The sequence below is a fragment of the Halichoerus grypus genome, chromosome 5 (assembly GCF_964656455.1).
Source record: "Halichoerus grypus chromosome 5, mHalGry1.hap1.1, whole genome shotgun sequence".
Classification (NCBI taxonomy): domain Eukaryota; kingdom Metazoa; phylum Chordata; class Mammalia; order Carnivora; family Phocidae; genus Halichoerus; species Halichoerus grypus.
The window spans coordinates 29,650,493-29,668,738 of NC_135716.1; the positions used below are offsets into that span (position 1 = coordinate 29,650,493).

At 34.6% G+C, this 18,246-nt stretch overlaps 1 protein-coding gene across 1 annotated transcript in view; it reads left to right on the plus strand.

The window, feature by feature from the left end:
* Positions 1 to 18,246, plus strand: part of EIF3E (eukaryotic translation initiation factor 3 subunit E) — a 49,940-nt gene that overhangs the window by 16,836 nt on the left and 14,858 nt on the right. Inside the window, exons 8-9 of the mRNA XM_036087010.2 lie at positions 16,190 to 16,316; positions 17,148 to 17,249. Coding sequence (XP_035942903.1) covers positions 16,190 to 16,316; positions 17,148 to 17,249 — 229 coding nt within the window. The remainder of the gene's footprint in view (positions 1 to 16,189; positions 16,317 to 17,147; positions 17,250 to 18,246) is intronic.

The window sequence follows — 18,246 nt, forward strand, 5'->3', positions numbered from 1 at the left end:
TCAGGCTGAATATCTATGGTTTTATCAAGTGTGTAATTTTTCAGACTTTTTAGTATTTTGGTTGCCCTCGTTAGATAACTGCCAGTTTATCCACAGTCTTCTCAAAATACGGATCTTTAAAATTCTAGGATTGTTACTTGAGTTTTATGGATTACAGGGGCAATGTTAGCTTCTTGACCTGTATGTGTGCTTATATAAACATAGTTCAAGATTGGAGTAACATTCGCATTTCCTACATGGTGTGGCTTATATTGACTATATTGTTAGCTAAACTTCATATAAACATCCTTGGGCCATACTTTTGTTATATGTTAACCTAAATGAAGATATAGTTGTTACATTTCACTTGATTTCTGCTTATTATTTTCTGTCAAATTATGATTTTCATATTTTTCTCTAAAATGCATATATATTTTAATTTATAAAGGTATAGCTTAGAAATAGATGGTGTAATACCTTCCTGAATTAAAACATCAGTGAAGATTGAATAACCTGTTTTTAAGTTGTTTTGTAATTTCCAAAGTCTTGAAAATAGTATCTATGGCAATATTTTTGGATAAGTTGATAGGATATTCTAAACTGAGTCACATAAATAAATGTGACTTTAATAAGTGTACTTTAATAAATGTACTTTAAATGCTCATTTTAGTAAGATTTTTTAAGACTCTAAAATATTTGACCTCTTCAGTGAAGTTGTTAACATAACAGCACTTGGAATTTAAAAGAAATTAAGTTATTAGTGGTAATACAGATCAAAAATATCCAGCCAACTGAGAAATGCCAGTAACTTTTTTTATGGAGAATCAGGGAACCATTTTTAAATGGTGTATATTCTGTTTTCTGCATTAAATGCTAAATATTCCCCTGAATCTGGTAAAAAGAAGCAGTCTTAACAGAAATATTAACATTGCAATGTAAGTTCAATATTAATGTATTTAGTCAGTATTTTAATGACATGGTGACCTAGTATGTTAAAATCAAACATAGGCAGAGGAGTTTTTGTAACAGGATTGTTTTTCTTTCCTTGAAAAAAGAAAAAAACAACTACATGGCATTAGGTAAGATAAAAGACAATATGGTCTTTGCATCCCATTTTAAATATAAATGATAAGAGGTGAAATTTTATAATTTACATAGCATTGTATTTCTTTTTTTATTAGAGATATTTTATAGTACTTAAGTATGCCTTCTAGATTCACATTATTCACTAATGTATACATAATAGCCTCATTCTAAGCTGTTATTCCTTAAGCACAACCTGTTCGTGGGAAATTCACTGTTAAAATTGTATATATACAGTTTTTAAATTGTATTTGGTATATATTTTACTGTTTGCTGAATGCCATGATAAATTGTTTATAATCTGAAAAGTTACATAAATCATTGTCTGTATGTTGAATTAAGTAAAAGGCTAGTGGGAAGGATTTAAAAAACCAAAAACAATTGTACACTAAAATGAGATCCTACAAGGGTGTCATACTTGGTTCTGGGCTTTAGCATGGTAAACTCAGCAACTTTATTTGGCAGTATCTTAAAGGTAGATTTGTGAAGAACAAAGCTGAACCAGCTTCCGAAAAACTGATTTATAAAACCAGAATGCCATCAGTAATTCATAATGAGGAGTGTAAGTGGTAGGAGTGAGTTTCTGATTCAGATTACAGGGGCAATGTTAGCTTCTTGAGGAGGAGTCTGTAAGTTTCACACATAGGAAGCCATATAATAAAGAGAAGGTTCCTTTAAGAGTACTTGGAATCAGAATGGAAAGTTAATTTGTGACTGGACTGTTAATGGCACCATCAGGTTAAGCTGGCCTAACATATGTATCTTCACAGTAGGACTGTTCTTGCACTAGGACCAGATGATGAACATTTTTTGATTTGTCACCCTAAACATTTGGATGGGCATTTCTGAGATTTGCTTTTTTATTTCTCTTTTCATAATTCCATTTCAGATCAGTACTTCTCACTGTGTTCCTACTCCCATCCCCCATTCTGATTTAAATATGTTAATGTCTTTTATCAAGTTCTCAAGTCTTCCTGATCTGGGAGCTTTCTCTTATCAGAGAGTAAATTGATTAATCTCTTTCTGCTGTGGTACACTTTTTATTTAATCTTCTCAGGGCAGTGATTCTTGAGAGGTATCCTTTGAGAAGTACTTTTATGCAACCATTACATTTTAGAAGAGGCTTTTTTATTTGTGATACTGACAATTACAATCTCATGCAATAGTTGAGACACATCAATATTGGATGAATCTGGAGTATCCAGGAAAATGACTAATAAATCACTGCGAGAAATTTGGGAATGTTGGTTAGTAAAATAGCTACATACCTGTCTTTTATGTTAAACTATCTATGCCTCTTATAGAAAAGGTGTTTTCTGAGAATTTTAAAAAAGAATAAGGATATATCTCTCAGTATTTATGGACATTAACCAAACATTCATTCAAATGAAAAGAGATTAAAAATAACACTAACGTTAGTATTTTGTCTGTGTCCTGATTAATAAATTCTGTAAGATTTCTTAAGAGTTGATTAATGCCCCAAAATCAGGTGTGGGAGGAAGAGCCTATTCGGAATGTGCAGATTGGACCCAGGCATTGGCCTGTTAACACCTGGCTGTGATCCTGACACTTAGGGGATGGGTTAAGGATAAGAACAGCTCCTCCTGAAGTAAGCCATAGGAACCATTAGGAATTGGCTTTCCATGGTACTACTTACTAGTAGGCCCACTCGTCTGTGTTTTTTGCAGTTACATATGTATTTAGAAAGGAATATTAAATTTAACAGGCTCTTTGAATATTTTCAAGTAATGAAAAGAAGCATGCAAACAAGAAAAATAAAAGTATTCAAACCCACTGTGAAAATTCTGTAATACAATACAAGAGGGGAACAAGATGCATCAATTCCTGACAACCTTATGGCTTATATGAAATTTTTTTTTTTTTTTAAAGATTTTATTTATTTATTTGACAGAGAGAGACACAGCGAGAGAAGGAACACAAGCAGGGGGAGAGAGAGAGGGAGAAGCAGGCTTCCCGCGGAGCAGGGAGCCCGATGCGGGGCTCGATCCCAGGACCCTGGGATCATGACCCGAGCCAAAAGCAGACGCTTAACGACTGAGCCACCCAGGCGCCCTGGCTTATATGAAATTTTAAAGGCATATAGAATATGTTTATTAATTAGTAGAACCATTTGTTATGGATACTAGAAATACAAAGGTAGTTCTGTTCAGATTGCAGAAAGTGTTAAGATAAAAATCAAACTGGGGTGCCTGGGTGGCTCAGTGGGTTAAGCGTCTGCCTTTGGCTCAGGTCAGGATCCCAGGGCCCTGCTCATCAGGAGTCTGCTTCTCCCTCTCCCTTTGCCCCTTCCCCCACTCATGCTCTCGCTCGTGCTCTCTCTCTCTCTCTGAAATAAATAAAATCTTTAAAAAAAGATAAACTTTGCAAAAGGTAAAAAATGCAAAAAAGTAGGTTATTTTAAAAAACTTAATTCCAGTATAGTTAACATACAGGGTTATATTAGTTTCAGATGTACAATATATTGATTTCAGCAATTCTGTACATTTCTCAGTGCCCATCACAGTAAGTGTACTCTTAATCCTCTTCACCTGTTTCAAACATGCCCCCACCCACCTCTCCTCTGGTGACCATCAGTTCTCTATAGTTAAGAGTGTTTTTTGGTTTATCTCTTTTTTTCCTTTGTTTCGTTTCTTAAATTCCACATATGAGTGAAATCATGGTATTTTCTTTCTCTGAATGACTTCACTTAGCATTATATTCTTTAGATCCATCTATGTTGTTGCAAATGGCAAGATGTCATTCTTTTTTATGGCTGAGCAATATTCCATTATATATTTATATATATATATATATATATATATATATATATATATATATTTTTTTTTTTTATCTTCATCTGTCAATGGACAACTTGGGCTGCTTCCATAATTTGGGTATTGTTAATAATGCTGCAATAAACAAGGAGTGTGTTTATCTTTTCAAATTAGTTTTTTCGTATTCTTTGGGTAAATACCCAGTAGTGGAATTATTGGATAATATGGTAATTCTATTTTTAAGTTTTTGAGGAATCATTATACTGTTTTCCAGAGTGGCTACACCAGTTTGCATTCCCACCAACAGTGCATGGGGGTTCTTTTTTCTCCACATCTTTGCCAACAATTGTTGTCTCCTCTGTTTTTGATTTTCGCCATTCTGACAGGTGTGAGGTGATACCTCATTTTGATTTTGATTTGCATTTCTCTGATGAATGATGTTGAACATTTTATGTTCTGTTGGTCATATGTATGTCTTTGGAGAAATGTCTCTTCATGTCTCTGGCCAGTTTTATATTATTTGTTGTTGTTGGGTTTTTTGTTGGATTTTTTTGGTGTTGAGTTGTATAAATTTCTTATATATTTTGGATACTAACCTTTTATCAGATACGTCCTTTGCAGATGTCTTCTCCCATTCACTAGGTTGTCTTTTAGTTTTGCTGATTGCTTTCTTTGCTGTGCAGAAACTTTTTATTTTGATGTAGTACTTTGCTTTTGTTTTTTTTTCCTTGCCTCAGGAGACATATCTAGAAAAATTTTGCTATGGACGATGTCAGAGAAATTACTATCTGTGCTCTTTTCTAGGATTTTTATAGTTTCAAGTCTCATATTTAGGTCCTTAATGCACTTTGAGTTTATTTTGTATATGGTATAAGAAAGTGGTTCAGTTTTTATTTTACATGTGGCTCTCCAGTTTTCCCAATTCCATTTATTGAAGAGATCATCTTTTTCCCATTGCATATCCTTGCCTGCTTAGTCAAAGATTAATTAACCTTATATATGTGTTTTTATTTCTGGGCTCTCTGTTCTGTTCCATTGATCTCTGTGTCTGTTTTGATTACTACAGCTTTGCAGCGTATCTTGATATCTGGATTCTGATACCTTCAGTTATGCCTTCTTTTTCAAAATTGCCTTGGCTATTTGGGGTCTTTTGTGGTTCCATACAAATTTTAGGATTATTTGTTCTAATTCTATGAAAAAGGCTATTGGTATTTTGATAGGGATTGTGTTAAATCTGCAGATTGCACATTTTAACAGTATTTGTTCTCCCAGTCCGTGAGCATAGAATATCTTTCATTTGTGTTGTCTTCAGTTTCTTTCATTAGTGTTTTATAGTTTGCAGAGTACAGATCTTTTGCCTCTTCGGTTAAGTTTATTCCTAGGTATTTTACTATTTTTGGTGCAATCATAACTGGTATTATTTTATTTCTACTAGTTTATTAATAGTGTATAGAAATGCAGCGGATTTCTGTAAATTACTTTTTTATCCTGTGACCTTACTGAATTCATTTATCAGTTCTAGTAGTTTTGGAGTGGAATCTTTCGGGCTTTCTATATTTAGTGTCATGTCATCTGCAAATAGTGAAAATTTTGCTTCTTCCTTACCAATTTGGATGCTTTTTATTTCTCTTTCTTGTCTGATTGCTCTAACTAGGACTTCCAGGACAATGTTGAATAAAAATGTTGAGTCCACATCCTTATCTTGTTCCTTAGGGGGAAAGCTCTTAAGTTTTTCACCATTGAGTGGGATGTTACTTGTGAGTTTTTCATATATTGTCTTTATTGTGTTGAGGTGTGTTTCCTCTAGACCTATTTTGTTGAATGCTTTTAACATCAAATGCTTTTCTGGCATCTATTTAAGTGGATCATATGGTTTTTATCCTTTCTCATATTGATGTGATGTATCATGTTGATTGATTTGTAAATATTGAACCATTCTTGCATCCTAGGAATCAATCCCACTTGATTGTGCTGAATGATTTTTTTGTATTGTTAAATTTGGTTTGCTAATATTTTGTTGAGGATTTTTGCATCTATTTTCCTCAGAGAGGTTGACTTGTAGTTCTCTTTGTTAGTAGTGCCTTTATCTGATGTTGGTATCAGGGTAATGCTGGCCACATAGGACATATTTGGATGCTTCCCTTCCTCTTATATTTTTTATGAATAATTTGAGAAAAATAGGTTTAAATTTTGGTAGAATTCACCTGTGCAGCTTTCTAGTGCTGGACTTTTGTTTGCTGGGAGTCTTTTGATTACTGATTGAATTTCAACGTTCGTAGTTGGTAAGATTTGCATGGGTCTCTTGTGATGGGAGCCTGGAGCCACTTGAGAAAACTCCTGCTGCAGGGCTGGAGGGGATGGGTATATGGTGCCAGCTTGGTCCTAGCTGGTCTGTCGTGGGAGGAGATCTGCAGCCTCTTGGGAGGGAAGCTGAGAGGGGTTGGAAGGGGTGGGCTTTCAGAAGGTCAGGGGGTGGCCAGTGAGGATGGGTAGTGTCAGGAAGGTTTGTGCATTGTCTACTGTGGGAGGAGACCTGGTGCCAACTCTTGGCTGGAGAGGGTGTGTCCACAGGAGAATGTGGGAGTGTGGTGCCTTGTTAGCGAGCTAGGTGGAGAGTGTTCGCTGCACTGGTTCCTTGCAGGTACCCAGGTATCTGAAAGGCAAGGGAAGGAAATGGCGCCTGCCACCTCTTTTGTTCTGGGAGAAGTCTTCCAACAGTCCCTGCCCCTCCAGCATAGGCTTTGAGATTAGTAAACAGATCTCCCTCCTGCATACCCCAGGTATTTTTTCAAACTGCTGCTTTTATGGCTTTATCTTCTAGAGGCTGTTTTTTGTGCTCTTTAAGGGTGACGACTCAGTTTCCCTCCCTTTTGGCTCTCCCAGAGCCACACACTGATTTTAAAGTTCCAGGTGTTAAGCACTGATGTAACAACTGATGAAATTCCATGCTTCTGGTTTTCAAAGCCCAATGTTATAGGTATTTGTCTTCCCTGTTTGCGCTTCTGTGCCTGGGGTGCTTGGCATGAGGTTCCTTTTCTCTTCCCACTTCAAGCCCAAGGCATCCCTGTTTTATGAACAGTCCCTTTGGTCTTTTTAGCTCCCACCCACATCTCTGCCCTTTCTACTCACTTCATTGCGGCCTCTTTTTTACATTGGGCCGTGGAGAGTCTGTTCTGCCAGTCCTCAGGTGGTTCTGTGGGTTATTTACACTGTCGTGGGTGTTACTTAGTTGTATCCATAGGATGAGGTGAGCTTAGGATCTTCCTACTCTGCTGTCTTCCCCAGAACTCCTCCTAAAAAAAGATAGATTTTTAAAAAAATTTTAAGGTAAGATAGAGGTTCATGGTCATAGAAATATAATTAAAGTAACAACTTAGAATTAAGACTATTATGAAGCTATTCTAGATTAATAGATACAATTCATTTGTAATTCCATGGTTCATACACAAAAAAGACAATACCTTTTGCCATTTAAAATCTAATAAGTTTAAAAATATATAAATTTTATAGATTGTAGTTTCTGGACAGAATACATTAAACCTAGAAATTATTCGAAGTCTTAAAAAGAACTGAATCGAAGAAGAGAGTGTTAATAAACAACATTTTGTGAAAGCAACACTCAGATTAATTCATAGCCTTGAGTACTTACTCAGCTTTTAAAACCTTGATTGAAAGTACAGAAAAAAACAACAAAGGCAGTGAAAATTAGCAATATAAAATGTTGAAATTACTAACATTAAAACTGTTAATTTCATTTCAAGAATGAAGAGAGAGAAATGAAAATGGCTTTATATGACAAGTGATATAATAAAATTACAAGGAATTCTATGTATACTTGCACCATATTCTCCAAAACCTGAAATGCCCTAGGTGACACAAGTTGTTAACCTTATCAGATCAGTGAAGTGAGGAAGGAATTTTGAGATGTTTTTGTTTTGTTTTGTTTTTCAGTGATTCCACTAAAAGGACTCTGGGTTCTGATCGATTTATTGCTCATTTTGGTGCATTAGAGAACGTATGTGTATATAGAGAGATTGTCTTCATTTATCTTTGTAAGGCAAATAGGATATTGGAGTATCCAAAAAGAGCTTTGCACTCCCTCCAAGACCCAAATTAATATAAATACAGAGAAGCTATTGCATGTTTATTAAAAAAGAAAGTAGACATTAAAATTATCTTTGGAATGTAATTGTTAGAAGTGAATGGTCCTTAAACTTTTTGGTCTTAGAACCCTTTCATACTATGAAGAATTGTTGAGTGTAATTTTGTTTGTGTTGGCTAAATTTATTATCTATACTGTATTAGAAATTAAAACTGGGAAAATAAAAATATATTTGATAATTGACAAGTAGTAAATTGATTATAGTTGACTTTTTTTTTTTAGTAACTTAAAAACAAAAATTTAGTGAGAGCAGTGACGTTTTACATTTTTGCAGACTTTTCAATTTCTGGCATAAACTAGATTTTCATACCTGATGTTATTTTGTCTGAAGGATATGAAGAAAACCTAGCGTTACACATACATGTAGTTACAAAAGAGCTGTTTTACTAGCCTTTTTAGATAGTTGTGAATATTCTTTTTTGGTAATCCAACAAAACAAGTAGTAGTACTTTAAAGGTTATTATTAAGTGGAATCTGAAACTTTATTCAGTTTTTTGGATCTAAACTATACTGGTATTCTAAACTATAGTGGTCAGTCTTGCACCTTAGTGGATCTTGTACCCATGCCCTTATAATTATCATGCATTGGTTGTTTGGGAAATCTTGGATTCGTGGGTTATTCAGGTATTCCAAATATGTTGACATACATAAAATACCCAAAAAATCACCTATCTGTATCACCACTAAACCCATTAGAAAAGGCTTAACGTATTGGAAAGTAGTCAAGCTCTTGGTGACAGATATTTTCCAAAATTCTACTTTTCATGGGAAAGGTCTAATTTTATCATTTTTTTTTCTTGAAGTTTAGGCTCACTTTATTTTCTAGAAAGTGTCTGCCAAATACCCAATTCTGAATAGCTTTGGTGTATCTGTCACTCATTGTTTCAAGTAAAAATAGTGTTCTGTGAGAAAAACAGTTAAGCTTACAACTCAGTTGTACAAGTGCTTTTCCTTAAGATAACTGTGATACTGAAGTATATAGCAGAAGAGCATTATACCATTAAGTCACAGAATATTAAAAAGATTAGTATGCAGGAGTTGAAATTTTTTTTTAATTAACAATCTGTACTGCTAATCAAGGGCAGTTGAAACTTGCTTTATTTATTTTTTTTAACTGCAAGAGTGTGGTAGTGAAAAAAAACAGTGACTACTACTAGTATAGAATGATGCCACTGTCCTGATTTGTTCTAAGGTACTCAAAATTTCATTTATTTGTTTGTTTACAATTCAGTGAATTTTAGTAACTTTACCAGGTGTTGGCACCATCACCATAAATCAGTTTTTGAACATTTTCAACTGGCTACTAAGAATCTTCATAGCCGTGGAACTTTTTAAACAGAAACAGCCTTTTAGCACAATGTGGAAAATAAACTACTCCAGTAGGATTACAGCTTTCATTTTTCACTAAAATATTGTGCTTACCCTTCTCTCTGTAAGGTTAGGTTACCATCAGTAGTCTCCCTCAATAGTAATCCCTTCATGGCTTGTTTTGAGTTTTGCTTGATTCTAACTTTTTTCATATGAGAATATACCCAGTTGGCTTGACAGATCATTGTTTCAGCCATTTTTCTAGATTGTATATTCTTCAAGCGGAGTAGCTACTAGAAAGTAGTAATTTGCATTTGTATGTCTACAATCAGTATGTGCTTTTCAGTTGTCTTTGATAAATGTAAAAATTGGTGAAGTTTTATTCTTCCTGCTTTCAATTTCTAATAGCACAGTAATACAGTTAAATGTAGTTCATTGAGTATATTAATTGATAAAATTGTGTTAAATTGACAGTTCATGTGGATTGTGGACTTTAAGATTTTTGTAAAATAAAAAAGTACTTTGTTGATAATTTATACTTTTGTCCTTGAGGTGAAAGTTCAGATGCCAGTGCAGGTTAAATAAAGTCTTAACATCATATATATTACCATTTCTGCCATAATTTATTCTGAATCTAAAATGGAGATGATTTACACATTTGAAAAATGTTGAACTTTTAAATGTAACATTATATAGAAGATAAGGTATCAGGTGTAAGAGAAGTGTTCATAGACTAGTAAGAAATGAGGCTTTGTCACCAAATGTTGATGCTATTAGAGAAAAGAATGCATTTGTAATACAATGCCCTAGTTATTACTTTCCATTGTAAAAAATTGAAAGTTCAGTTTGAATTAAACACTCCTTTGAGTGTTTTCTAAATAAAAATAACATAAACACCCTAAGAAATTTCACGTTTTACCATTAATAGTCAGCTGGGTGGTATTCAGAAGTTGTCCTGACTGACCTTTCCATCTTTATTTTTCCTATTTTCTAATTGTTCCTGATAAGAAAACTCTTTTTCATGCAGGTATCTTACCTATTCTAGCTCAGGATGATGACCTTTAAGGTTTCCATCTAAAATAAAAATAAAAATTTGTCCTCTGATGTTCTGCTAAGTGTCCTGCATTGTTTTTTGTTTTTTTTTTTTTTTAGCCTGTCTTTCCAGAAATGCCCTTCTCTTTTTTTTGAACCTCCGTCTAAGCCTGCCTGTTTTTGAAGATCCAGTTCAGGTTTACTTTATCGTTCATGAAGTCCTGTATATTGTGCCTACTTTATATTTGATATTTAATTATTTAATGTCTTTAAAATAATTTATAATTGCTTTATTTTTCCTACTAGAGTATAAGCATATTTGAGGGCAGAATTTTTATTCTCTCTGTTCTTGTAGTATCTGGCACATGATAGATACTTAAATATTTTTTTATTTTGGGATATTCTGTTATCTTTTGATTACTGTATGATCTGACTTGCAATTAGAAAACACTGTAAAAAAGTTCCATAAAACTGTACAATTGAAGTGGGGTTGTACTAGAGAAAAAATATACTAAAACATTTTTAATTACCTATCATGAAATTATACCTCAGAACACAGTAAATATCAATGCTCTTATTTAAAAGAAAAAATAATAGGGATGCCTGGGTGGCTCAGTTGGTTAAGTGTCTAACTCTTGATCTCAGCTTAGGTCTTGATCTCAGGGTCATGAGTTCAAGCCCCATGTTGGGCTCCACACCGGGTGTGGAGCCTACTTTAAAAAAAAAAAGAAAAATAATAAAGTTAGCTTCCAAAATAGGAGAGTTACAGCCTCTGTTCTTAAATAGTTTATAATCCAAACAAGTAATACAAGAAGTAGCCTAAGAACATATTTAACTAAGGACTGATGTATTGTGCATTATAAATACACAGTAGGTATAACAGCAACCAGTAAGATCTGGAAAAGTTAGAAGAGTCCAGTAAAGATGAAAATTGACCCTTAAATTTCGGTTGACAGGAAAGGAGATGGTAAGAAAGAAATAGAACAAAAGAGCACAACAGACGTGTAGACTGTTAAACCACATCTGTGGTTTTGCTTCTATTTGAACTAAAATAAAATATATCATCACTGATCCTACAAGATTGTGAACTAAGATAACTTCAAGTCACTTTTAATCCCCACTCCCCTTCCTTATGTAGTGATCTATGTAGATATACATACATAGGAAGGATCACTTCTGTTCTAGAAGGTAGGGAAGTCAGGAGCCATGGTAATGTTATATATTAGGGATCTGGACTGTGGGCTGAATCTGGCTCACTGCCTTTTTTCTTAAGGCCTGTGATCTAAGAATGGCTTTTACATTTTAAATGGTTGAAAAAGGGGCGCCTGGGTCACTTAGTTGGTTGAGTGTCTGCCTTGGGCTCAGGCCCTGCTCAGTGGGGAGAGCCTGCTTCTCCTTCCTCTCCCCCTGCCCCACTTGTGTGCTTTCTCTCTCTCTTGCTCTCTCAAATAAATAAAATCTTTTAAAAAAAATGGTTGAAGAAATTAAAAGAAAAATATTTTGTGACATGTGAAATATGAGACTACAGTTTCAGTGTCCATAAATTTTTATTGGAACACAGCCAGCTTCATTGATCTATATAGTGTCTTTGGCTGCTTTTAAGCTGTAAAGGCAGAGTTGAGTTGTGACAGAGATCATACAATGTTGCACTCTCGTTGACTCACACTGCTACTCAGTGCACTATGAATCCCAGTGATGCCATGCTGCAGTTACACCTGGCCAGTGTTTCAAGGGACCTGTGTATTGCCATACTGCAACACTTTATTACCAGTATGTACTCATCATGTCAAAACAAGACAAGTAGACTTCAAATGTGCTTTTAAGGCACAGTGGAGTGGGGATTATTTTGTTTGAATTAGAAAGCAAAGCATTGAATTGACACCGTAGGTATGCTAAAAGAATGCAGTTTAATTCACATTGCAAGATTGTAATCACTCATTATAATACTCCAACTGACAGCAAAGCAACAATCAGAAAAATTAGAAATTTAAAACAGAATATCTCATCATAGCAGAATTTCCTCACAAAAATTAATGAAAATGAGGCTCAAGCAGGCAAGTTTCTGAGTGGCTCTTATTTAGCCAGATAGGGAAAGCCATTTACCAGTGGTGATTCTAAATCATGTTCAGTTACAGCAGCCAAAGAAATAATGTCCAGAAAAGATAAACTTGTTTAAAAATACCAGCTTTTTGGTGAGAACAGTTAGAGTTGAAGTTATCTGGAGCAACATCAATCGGTTAAAAAACAAGGCACATGATTTTTAGTGATTTTCCTTGGCTCTTGAGGAGTCAACAGATGTTACCAATGTGGCTTAGTTGTTGATTTGAGGAATCATTGTTGGATTTGAAGTGACTAAAGAATATGACTTTATGAATAAGTAGTCTCTGTGGAACAGCTACAGGTGAAAATATTTTCAAAGTTGATAAAACACTAATTTAATACAACCTGAAGTGGAATCTGCTAAGATGTGTTAAAACTTGGTGGCAAATATGTATGGAGGGGAAAAAAAGAGGTTTTTCAAAGCCTATGGTTATTTGTTACATTATTCATCACCAGATACTTTGTGGAAAATACTTGAATCTGTGGTGTATTCTCTCTTTCTTTCCTTCTTTCCTTTCTTTCTTTCTTTCAGCGAGAGTGAGCGAGCAGGGGGGAGGGGCAGAGGGAAAGGAAGAAAGAGAATCTTAAGCAGGCCCCACACCCAGCATAGAGCCCAATGCATGTCTTGATATCACCACCCTGAGATCGTGCCCTGAGCCAAAATCAAGAGTTGGACGCTTAACTGCCTGAGCCACCCAGGTACCCCGTGTGGTATATTTTTGAACCATTTTTGTCAGCAGTGAAGTTCTCTTGCTCCTGTGGACTTAACTGTTATCAGTCCATGAATTTTTGTCAGAAATAGAATGTCTTGGCTTTCTCTACTTAACAACAGTTGGGTGGCTTAGCAATGGCAGTTCCAGTGTGACTTTTTTTGAGCCTGGGGCAAGATTGAATTTTTTCTGAATGAGAAAAATTGCCCTCAAACATTATTATCAAGCCTTGGGTGGCTCTGGAAATTAACTTTTGCTGTACCTTGTTAATGTTTCTTAATTCACCCTAAAATTAACAAAACAAAATAGTGTTCATATGGAAAAACTATATTGCAGTAGTCACTTTGATGACAACTAACATAGCATGAATAACAAATAATGTCCAGCTGCTTTATATGTTTTCTGTTCTTTCACATGGTAAAACAAGAAGGGAGACCTTCATTCCCACACAGATTTGTAGCAGATATATTTTTTCAAGCTCAAATTATAATTCCAGAGTTTTAGACCTCATTGTAAATACAAAGGAAATTTCCATATTTCTTTTTTTTTTTTTTTTAAAGATTTTATTTATTTATTTGACAGAGAGAGAGAGAGACAGGGAAAGAGGGAACACAGGCAGCGGGAGTGGGAGAGGGAGAAGCAGGCTTCCCGCTGAACAGGGAGCCCGATGCGGGGCTCGATCCCAGGACCCTGGAATCATGACCTGACCCAAAGGCAGACGCTTAACGACTGAGCAACCCAGGCACCCGGAAATTTCCATATTCCTAAATTCACTTAACTGTGCTATTGAATTGGAAGTGATTTATATGCAGTGTAATGATACCCTAAAGGACAGTATCAAAAGAAGAATTTAACAGAGTTCTGTAATGCCTTCCAGGTGATAAATATGATAAATTAAAATCATATTTCTATCAATTGATATCAGTTTTTGGTAATACTAGGTTCATGAAAAACATTTACAAAGACTGAGTATGTAAATTTTCATTACAGAACAGCATTAACAGATAAATATTTGCAATAAATTTTAATGTTAGGATCTCTAACTTAGAATGCAATTAAGCAAAATTATCCCCAATAGATAAATGCTGTTCTTCTCATTAGTAGATAATTATAAAAAAAATCATACTTCACTATTAATATTTTGAGTTTTATCAATAAAATATTTTGGAAATTTGTTTTCTTTTCATACAAGTACCTGTACGATATTCTCAATTGTGCCTCCTGGCCTGCAAAACCTAAAATATTTATTATCTGGCCTTTTACAAAAGTTTTGCTAACACCTACCATATATTCTCAAAAAGAGTGGGATATGATTTCCCAAGAAGTTATCCTCCATTAAAAACAATGAAGATACATGTCATGCAGTGATATAAAGCTAGGGTAAGTAAAATATGTTTAACATCTTATACAATAAACTTAGTTTTTTAAATCATATGGATAAGTTTGAGTTCCAGAAATGCTTACTAAAATTACTTACTTCAGAATCAGTATTGAAAAACAGTCATCCTTTCTTGTGCTTGTACATGAGATCTCTGGCAAGAGAGTATTGAGACAAAGAAGTACTCTGAATGAAGATTGCAGTTTAAAAATTTCTGCCTGAAAATCAGGCTTAATATTTCAGATAATGAAACTTTTAGCTATCTATTTAGTTATTTTTTTCCTAGAAATTGGTTTATTCTTGAGTGTTGATTCTTTTTATTCCCTGCCTTGTTTAGAGGGAATTTAAGGGGGGACTAAATATTATTATTATTTTTTTTTTTTTTTTTTTAAAAGATTTTATTTATTTGTTAGAGAGAGAGAGCAAGCACAAGCAGGGGGAGTGGCAGGCAGAGGGAGAAGCAGGCTTCCTGCTGAGCAGGGAGCCCAATGCGGGACTTGATCCCAGGACCCTGGGATCATGACCTGAGCTGAAGGCAGACACTTAACCGACTGAGCCACCCAGGTGTCCCGGGGGGACTAAATATTATTAATTGTTAGATTACTATCAGATTCTAGTGTCCTCTAAGGAGTTCAAACAACATTTTACGGAGAATCTACAATGTGATGAAATATAAAGATTTATTAATACCATAGTTTAAAAGAATTTGGAAAATAAGGTATCTGAGCTGGATCTTGAAGGATGGCTAGAGTTTAGGCTTTCAGAAGGATGTGTTTGGGAGAGCAGTCCATGTGGAGTGAGCTTTAAGTGAGAAAAACAGGAAGCAGTCAATGATGGTCTGGTGGGAGATGAAGCTGGATGGTACTTTGGGGTTTATATATTCAGCCAAGAGGAATGGACTTTATTGACATATATTTCCAAGATTGTCATAGTGCCTGACACTCAGAGGTACTTCTTGGATAAAAATTAGGGAGCTATTTAAGGAGTTGAGCAGGAGGAATACAGGATAAACACGAAATGACAGAGGGTGGCCAGCTGCTGATCATCAGAATAGCAGGATTTGTTAAATATTAGCAACGCCCCTGTTGATGTTTGTCTGACATATAATCCTTCCTTTCTAATTCCCAGTGCTACCAATTTAACCAAAGCCTTATAATACTGTAACAGTTTCCTTCTCCCTGTAGTTTTAAGTCTTTCATCCTCTGAATCTTTACTTAAGTGCCTCATTTATGATTATGATGACTGATTTGCACATAGAAGGTTTTCACACACTTTTTCCAAAAGGTGAATGACTGAACGCCATAGCTTAGCGGTCTTTTGGAACAGACTGACAGCATGTATAGGGGCCTTCCAAAATCCTTTTACTCAACAATAATAGTAGGATTATTTACCTCTGAAGTGAGTCTTCCAATTCACTTCAAACTGGGCAATATAAGCTGGCATTCTCTGCAGACTTCTGTTTTTTCATTTCTTTGGAGGAGATGGTCCTTATAATAATAATTCTTAAGTGTTTGCAGTCTTACGTTACTGAAGCAGCACAGTGTAATGGACTGTTCAAGTGTTTCTTTAAATCACATGTGGTTAATTGCAGATTTATAGAAACTGGGTAAGTTATTAATATTAAATTTTAAAAATATTAAAGTTATTTATATTTTTACCTCAGGTATCTTAATGCAATTCAGACAATGTGTCCACATATTCTGCGCTATTTGACTACAGCCGTCATAACAAACAAAGATGTTCGGAAACGCCGACAGGTGCTAAAAGATCTTGTTAAAGTTATTCAACAGGTAAAAACTAAAATCTTTATTGTGTTTTAAAATGTGTCTAAAGTAGATCTAACATCTGTTTCTAGAGTAGGACTCTTAATTCTTAAGGTAAAAATGCTTTAAAAATAGGAGAAAGGATACATGCAGTATACATAGAGAAAGAGGAGCCCAGGATACTCATGGGCATTTACTCTAATTCCAAGATATACTTATGTTAGATGTGGTATGAATGAATACTGCTCTCTGCTGGGTGGATACTTAATATACATTGTATATTAGTGTTGCCTTTATTGCAAAGAGTAAAGGAGATTTGGAGCCTGGCACTGTTTGTTGGGAGATGGCTTACCTGCATAATTCCAGAGAAGTGATCTTTATGTAGGATACAATATTAATAGTCCCCAAGTTGTACAAAAGCTGCAGCCCTACTGATTGATTTTTTTTTTTTAGTGAGCTTCTCAGCAATAACTATGGGTTAGAAAAATAACTTACTTATTTGACCTAAGAGTAAATTAAATATAAAAAGACAAATTCCGCAGTGTATGAATACCCTTATACTTGGGGATGTTCATCACTGTTTATTGACTATGGGAGACTTTTGTCAGTAGAGGAACTTGAAAGCCTTTGGAATAATTCTAGGATGAGAATTTAGAGAACTCAGTCTGGAAGGCATTATAAGCTTAAGGTATGGCCTGGAATCAGGATATAAGCAGTTGCTTCGAAAAGATGACACTAGGTAATTTGCTAGAAATTCATGGTAAGGGAGGAGAAAACAGGAAGATTGGGATATTCTAGGGGCAGTCTACCAAACAGTGTTGAATCTGATCCAACTTGACCTTTGACTTAATTCTACAGGAGTCTTACACATATAAAGACCCAATTACAGAATTTGTTGAATGCTTATATGTTAACTTTGACTTTGATGGGGCTCAGAAAAAGCTGAGGGAATGTGAATCAGTAAGTATGGATTTTTACTTATAAATTAATAACATTCTTTAAGGTTTGGATATTGTGAGAGTTAACTTGTAGTGTTTTATTAAAGTAATTGTATCAGAAACAATCTTAAAATGATTGTTTAGAAATGTGCTAGGGTAAAGACATTTTTAATGTTATTGCCATATGTGTATCCCTTTTGTTAGTAGTTTGTTAAAACATTGGCGACATTATAAATTCACACATATGCCCATAATTCTGTGTCTTATCCTATATGAGTAAATATGTGAAGTACTTCATATGTATGTATAAGATTGTATAGAATTGCACATACTAACTGATTCTCGATTTGTTTCATAAATGGGCCTATCTTCAGAATTTTTCACGCGATTGTACTTCACATTTGCTATAAACCAGTAAAGCTATAAGGGCATGAATTTTTTAACAGTAATGTCTTGTTGATTGGTAGAAACTAAAGCACCTTGGAGCAACTGAAAGAGTTTAGATTTCTGGGGTTTTTTTTCATGTTAGTTTGCAGAGTTTTAAGAAATTAAACTAAAAACTTACCTTTTAAATACATTTACCATATCCATGTTACTAGTTGTCAGTTTCATTTTTGAACCCAAATGTTAACACAAAATATAAAGAGTTTGTTGAAGGACTAAGATTTTACTTCTCTAAGGAGAAAATTATCATGTAAGTATAACCTCAGAGGTGATTTTCACACATTGGACAAAATATAAAATAGATTCCAATGTGATAATTTGTGTTCATATAGTTTTATTTATGTTTTGGTGTATATTTGTTAAATATACACTAATGAAGTTAAAATAATTCTCTTTTAATTATGATACCATCTGTGGAGTAGGAGCCACCCCTTGAATTTTTTTTTCCTTTGCTTATTTCCAAGTCTACTTCACAGAAATACGCATATTTTTAGTCTGTTATAACTATTTTAAGAAGCTAGAAAAGTTACGTTATCTACAAAGCATTTATGTAGGGTAATGGATAGGACAAAGCT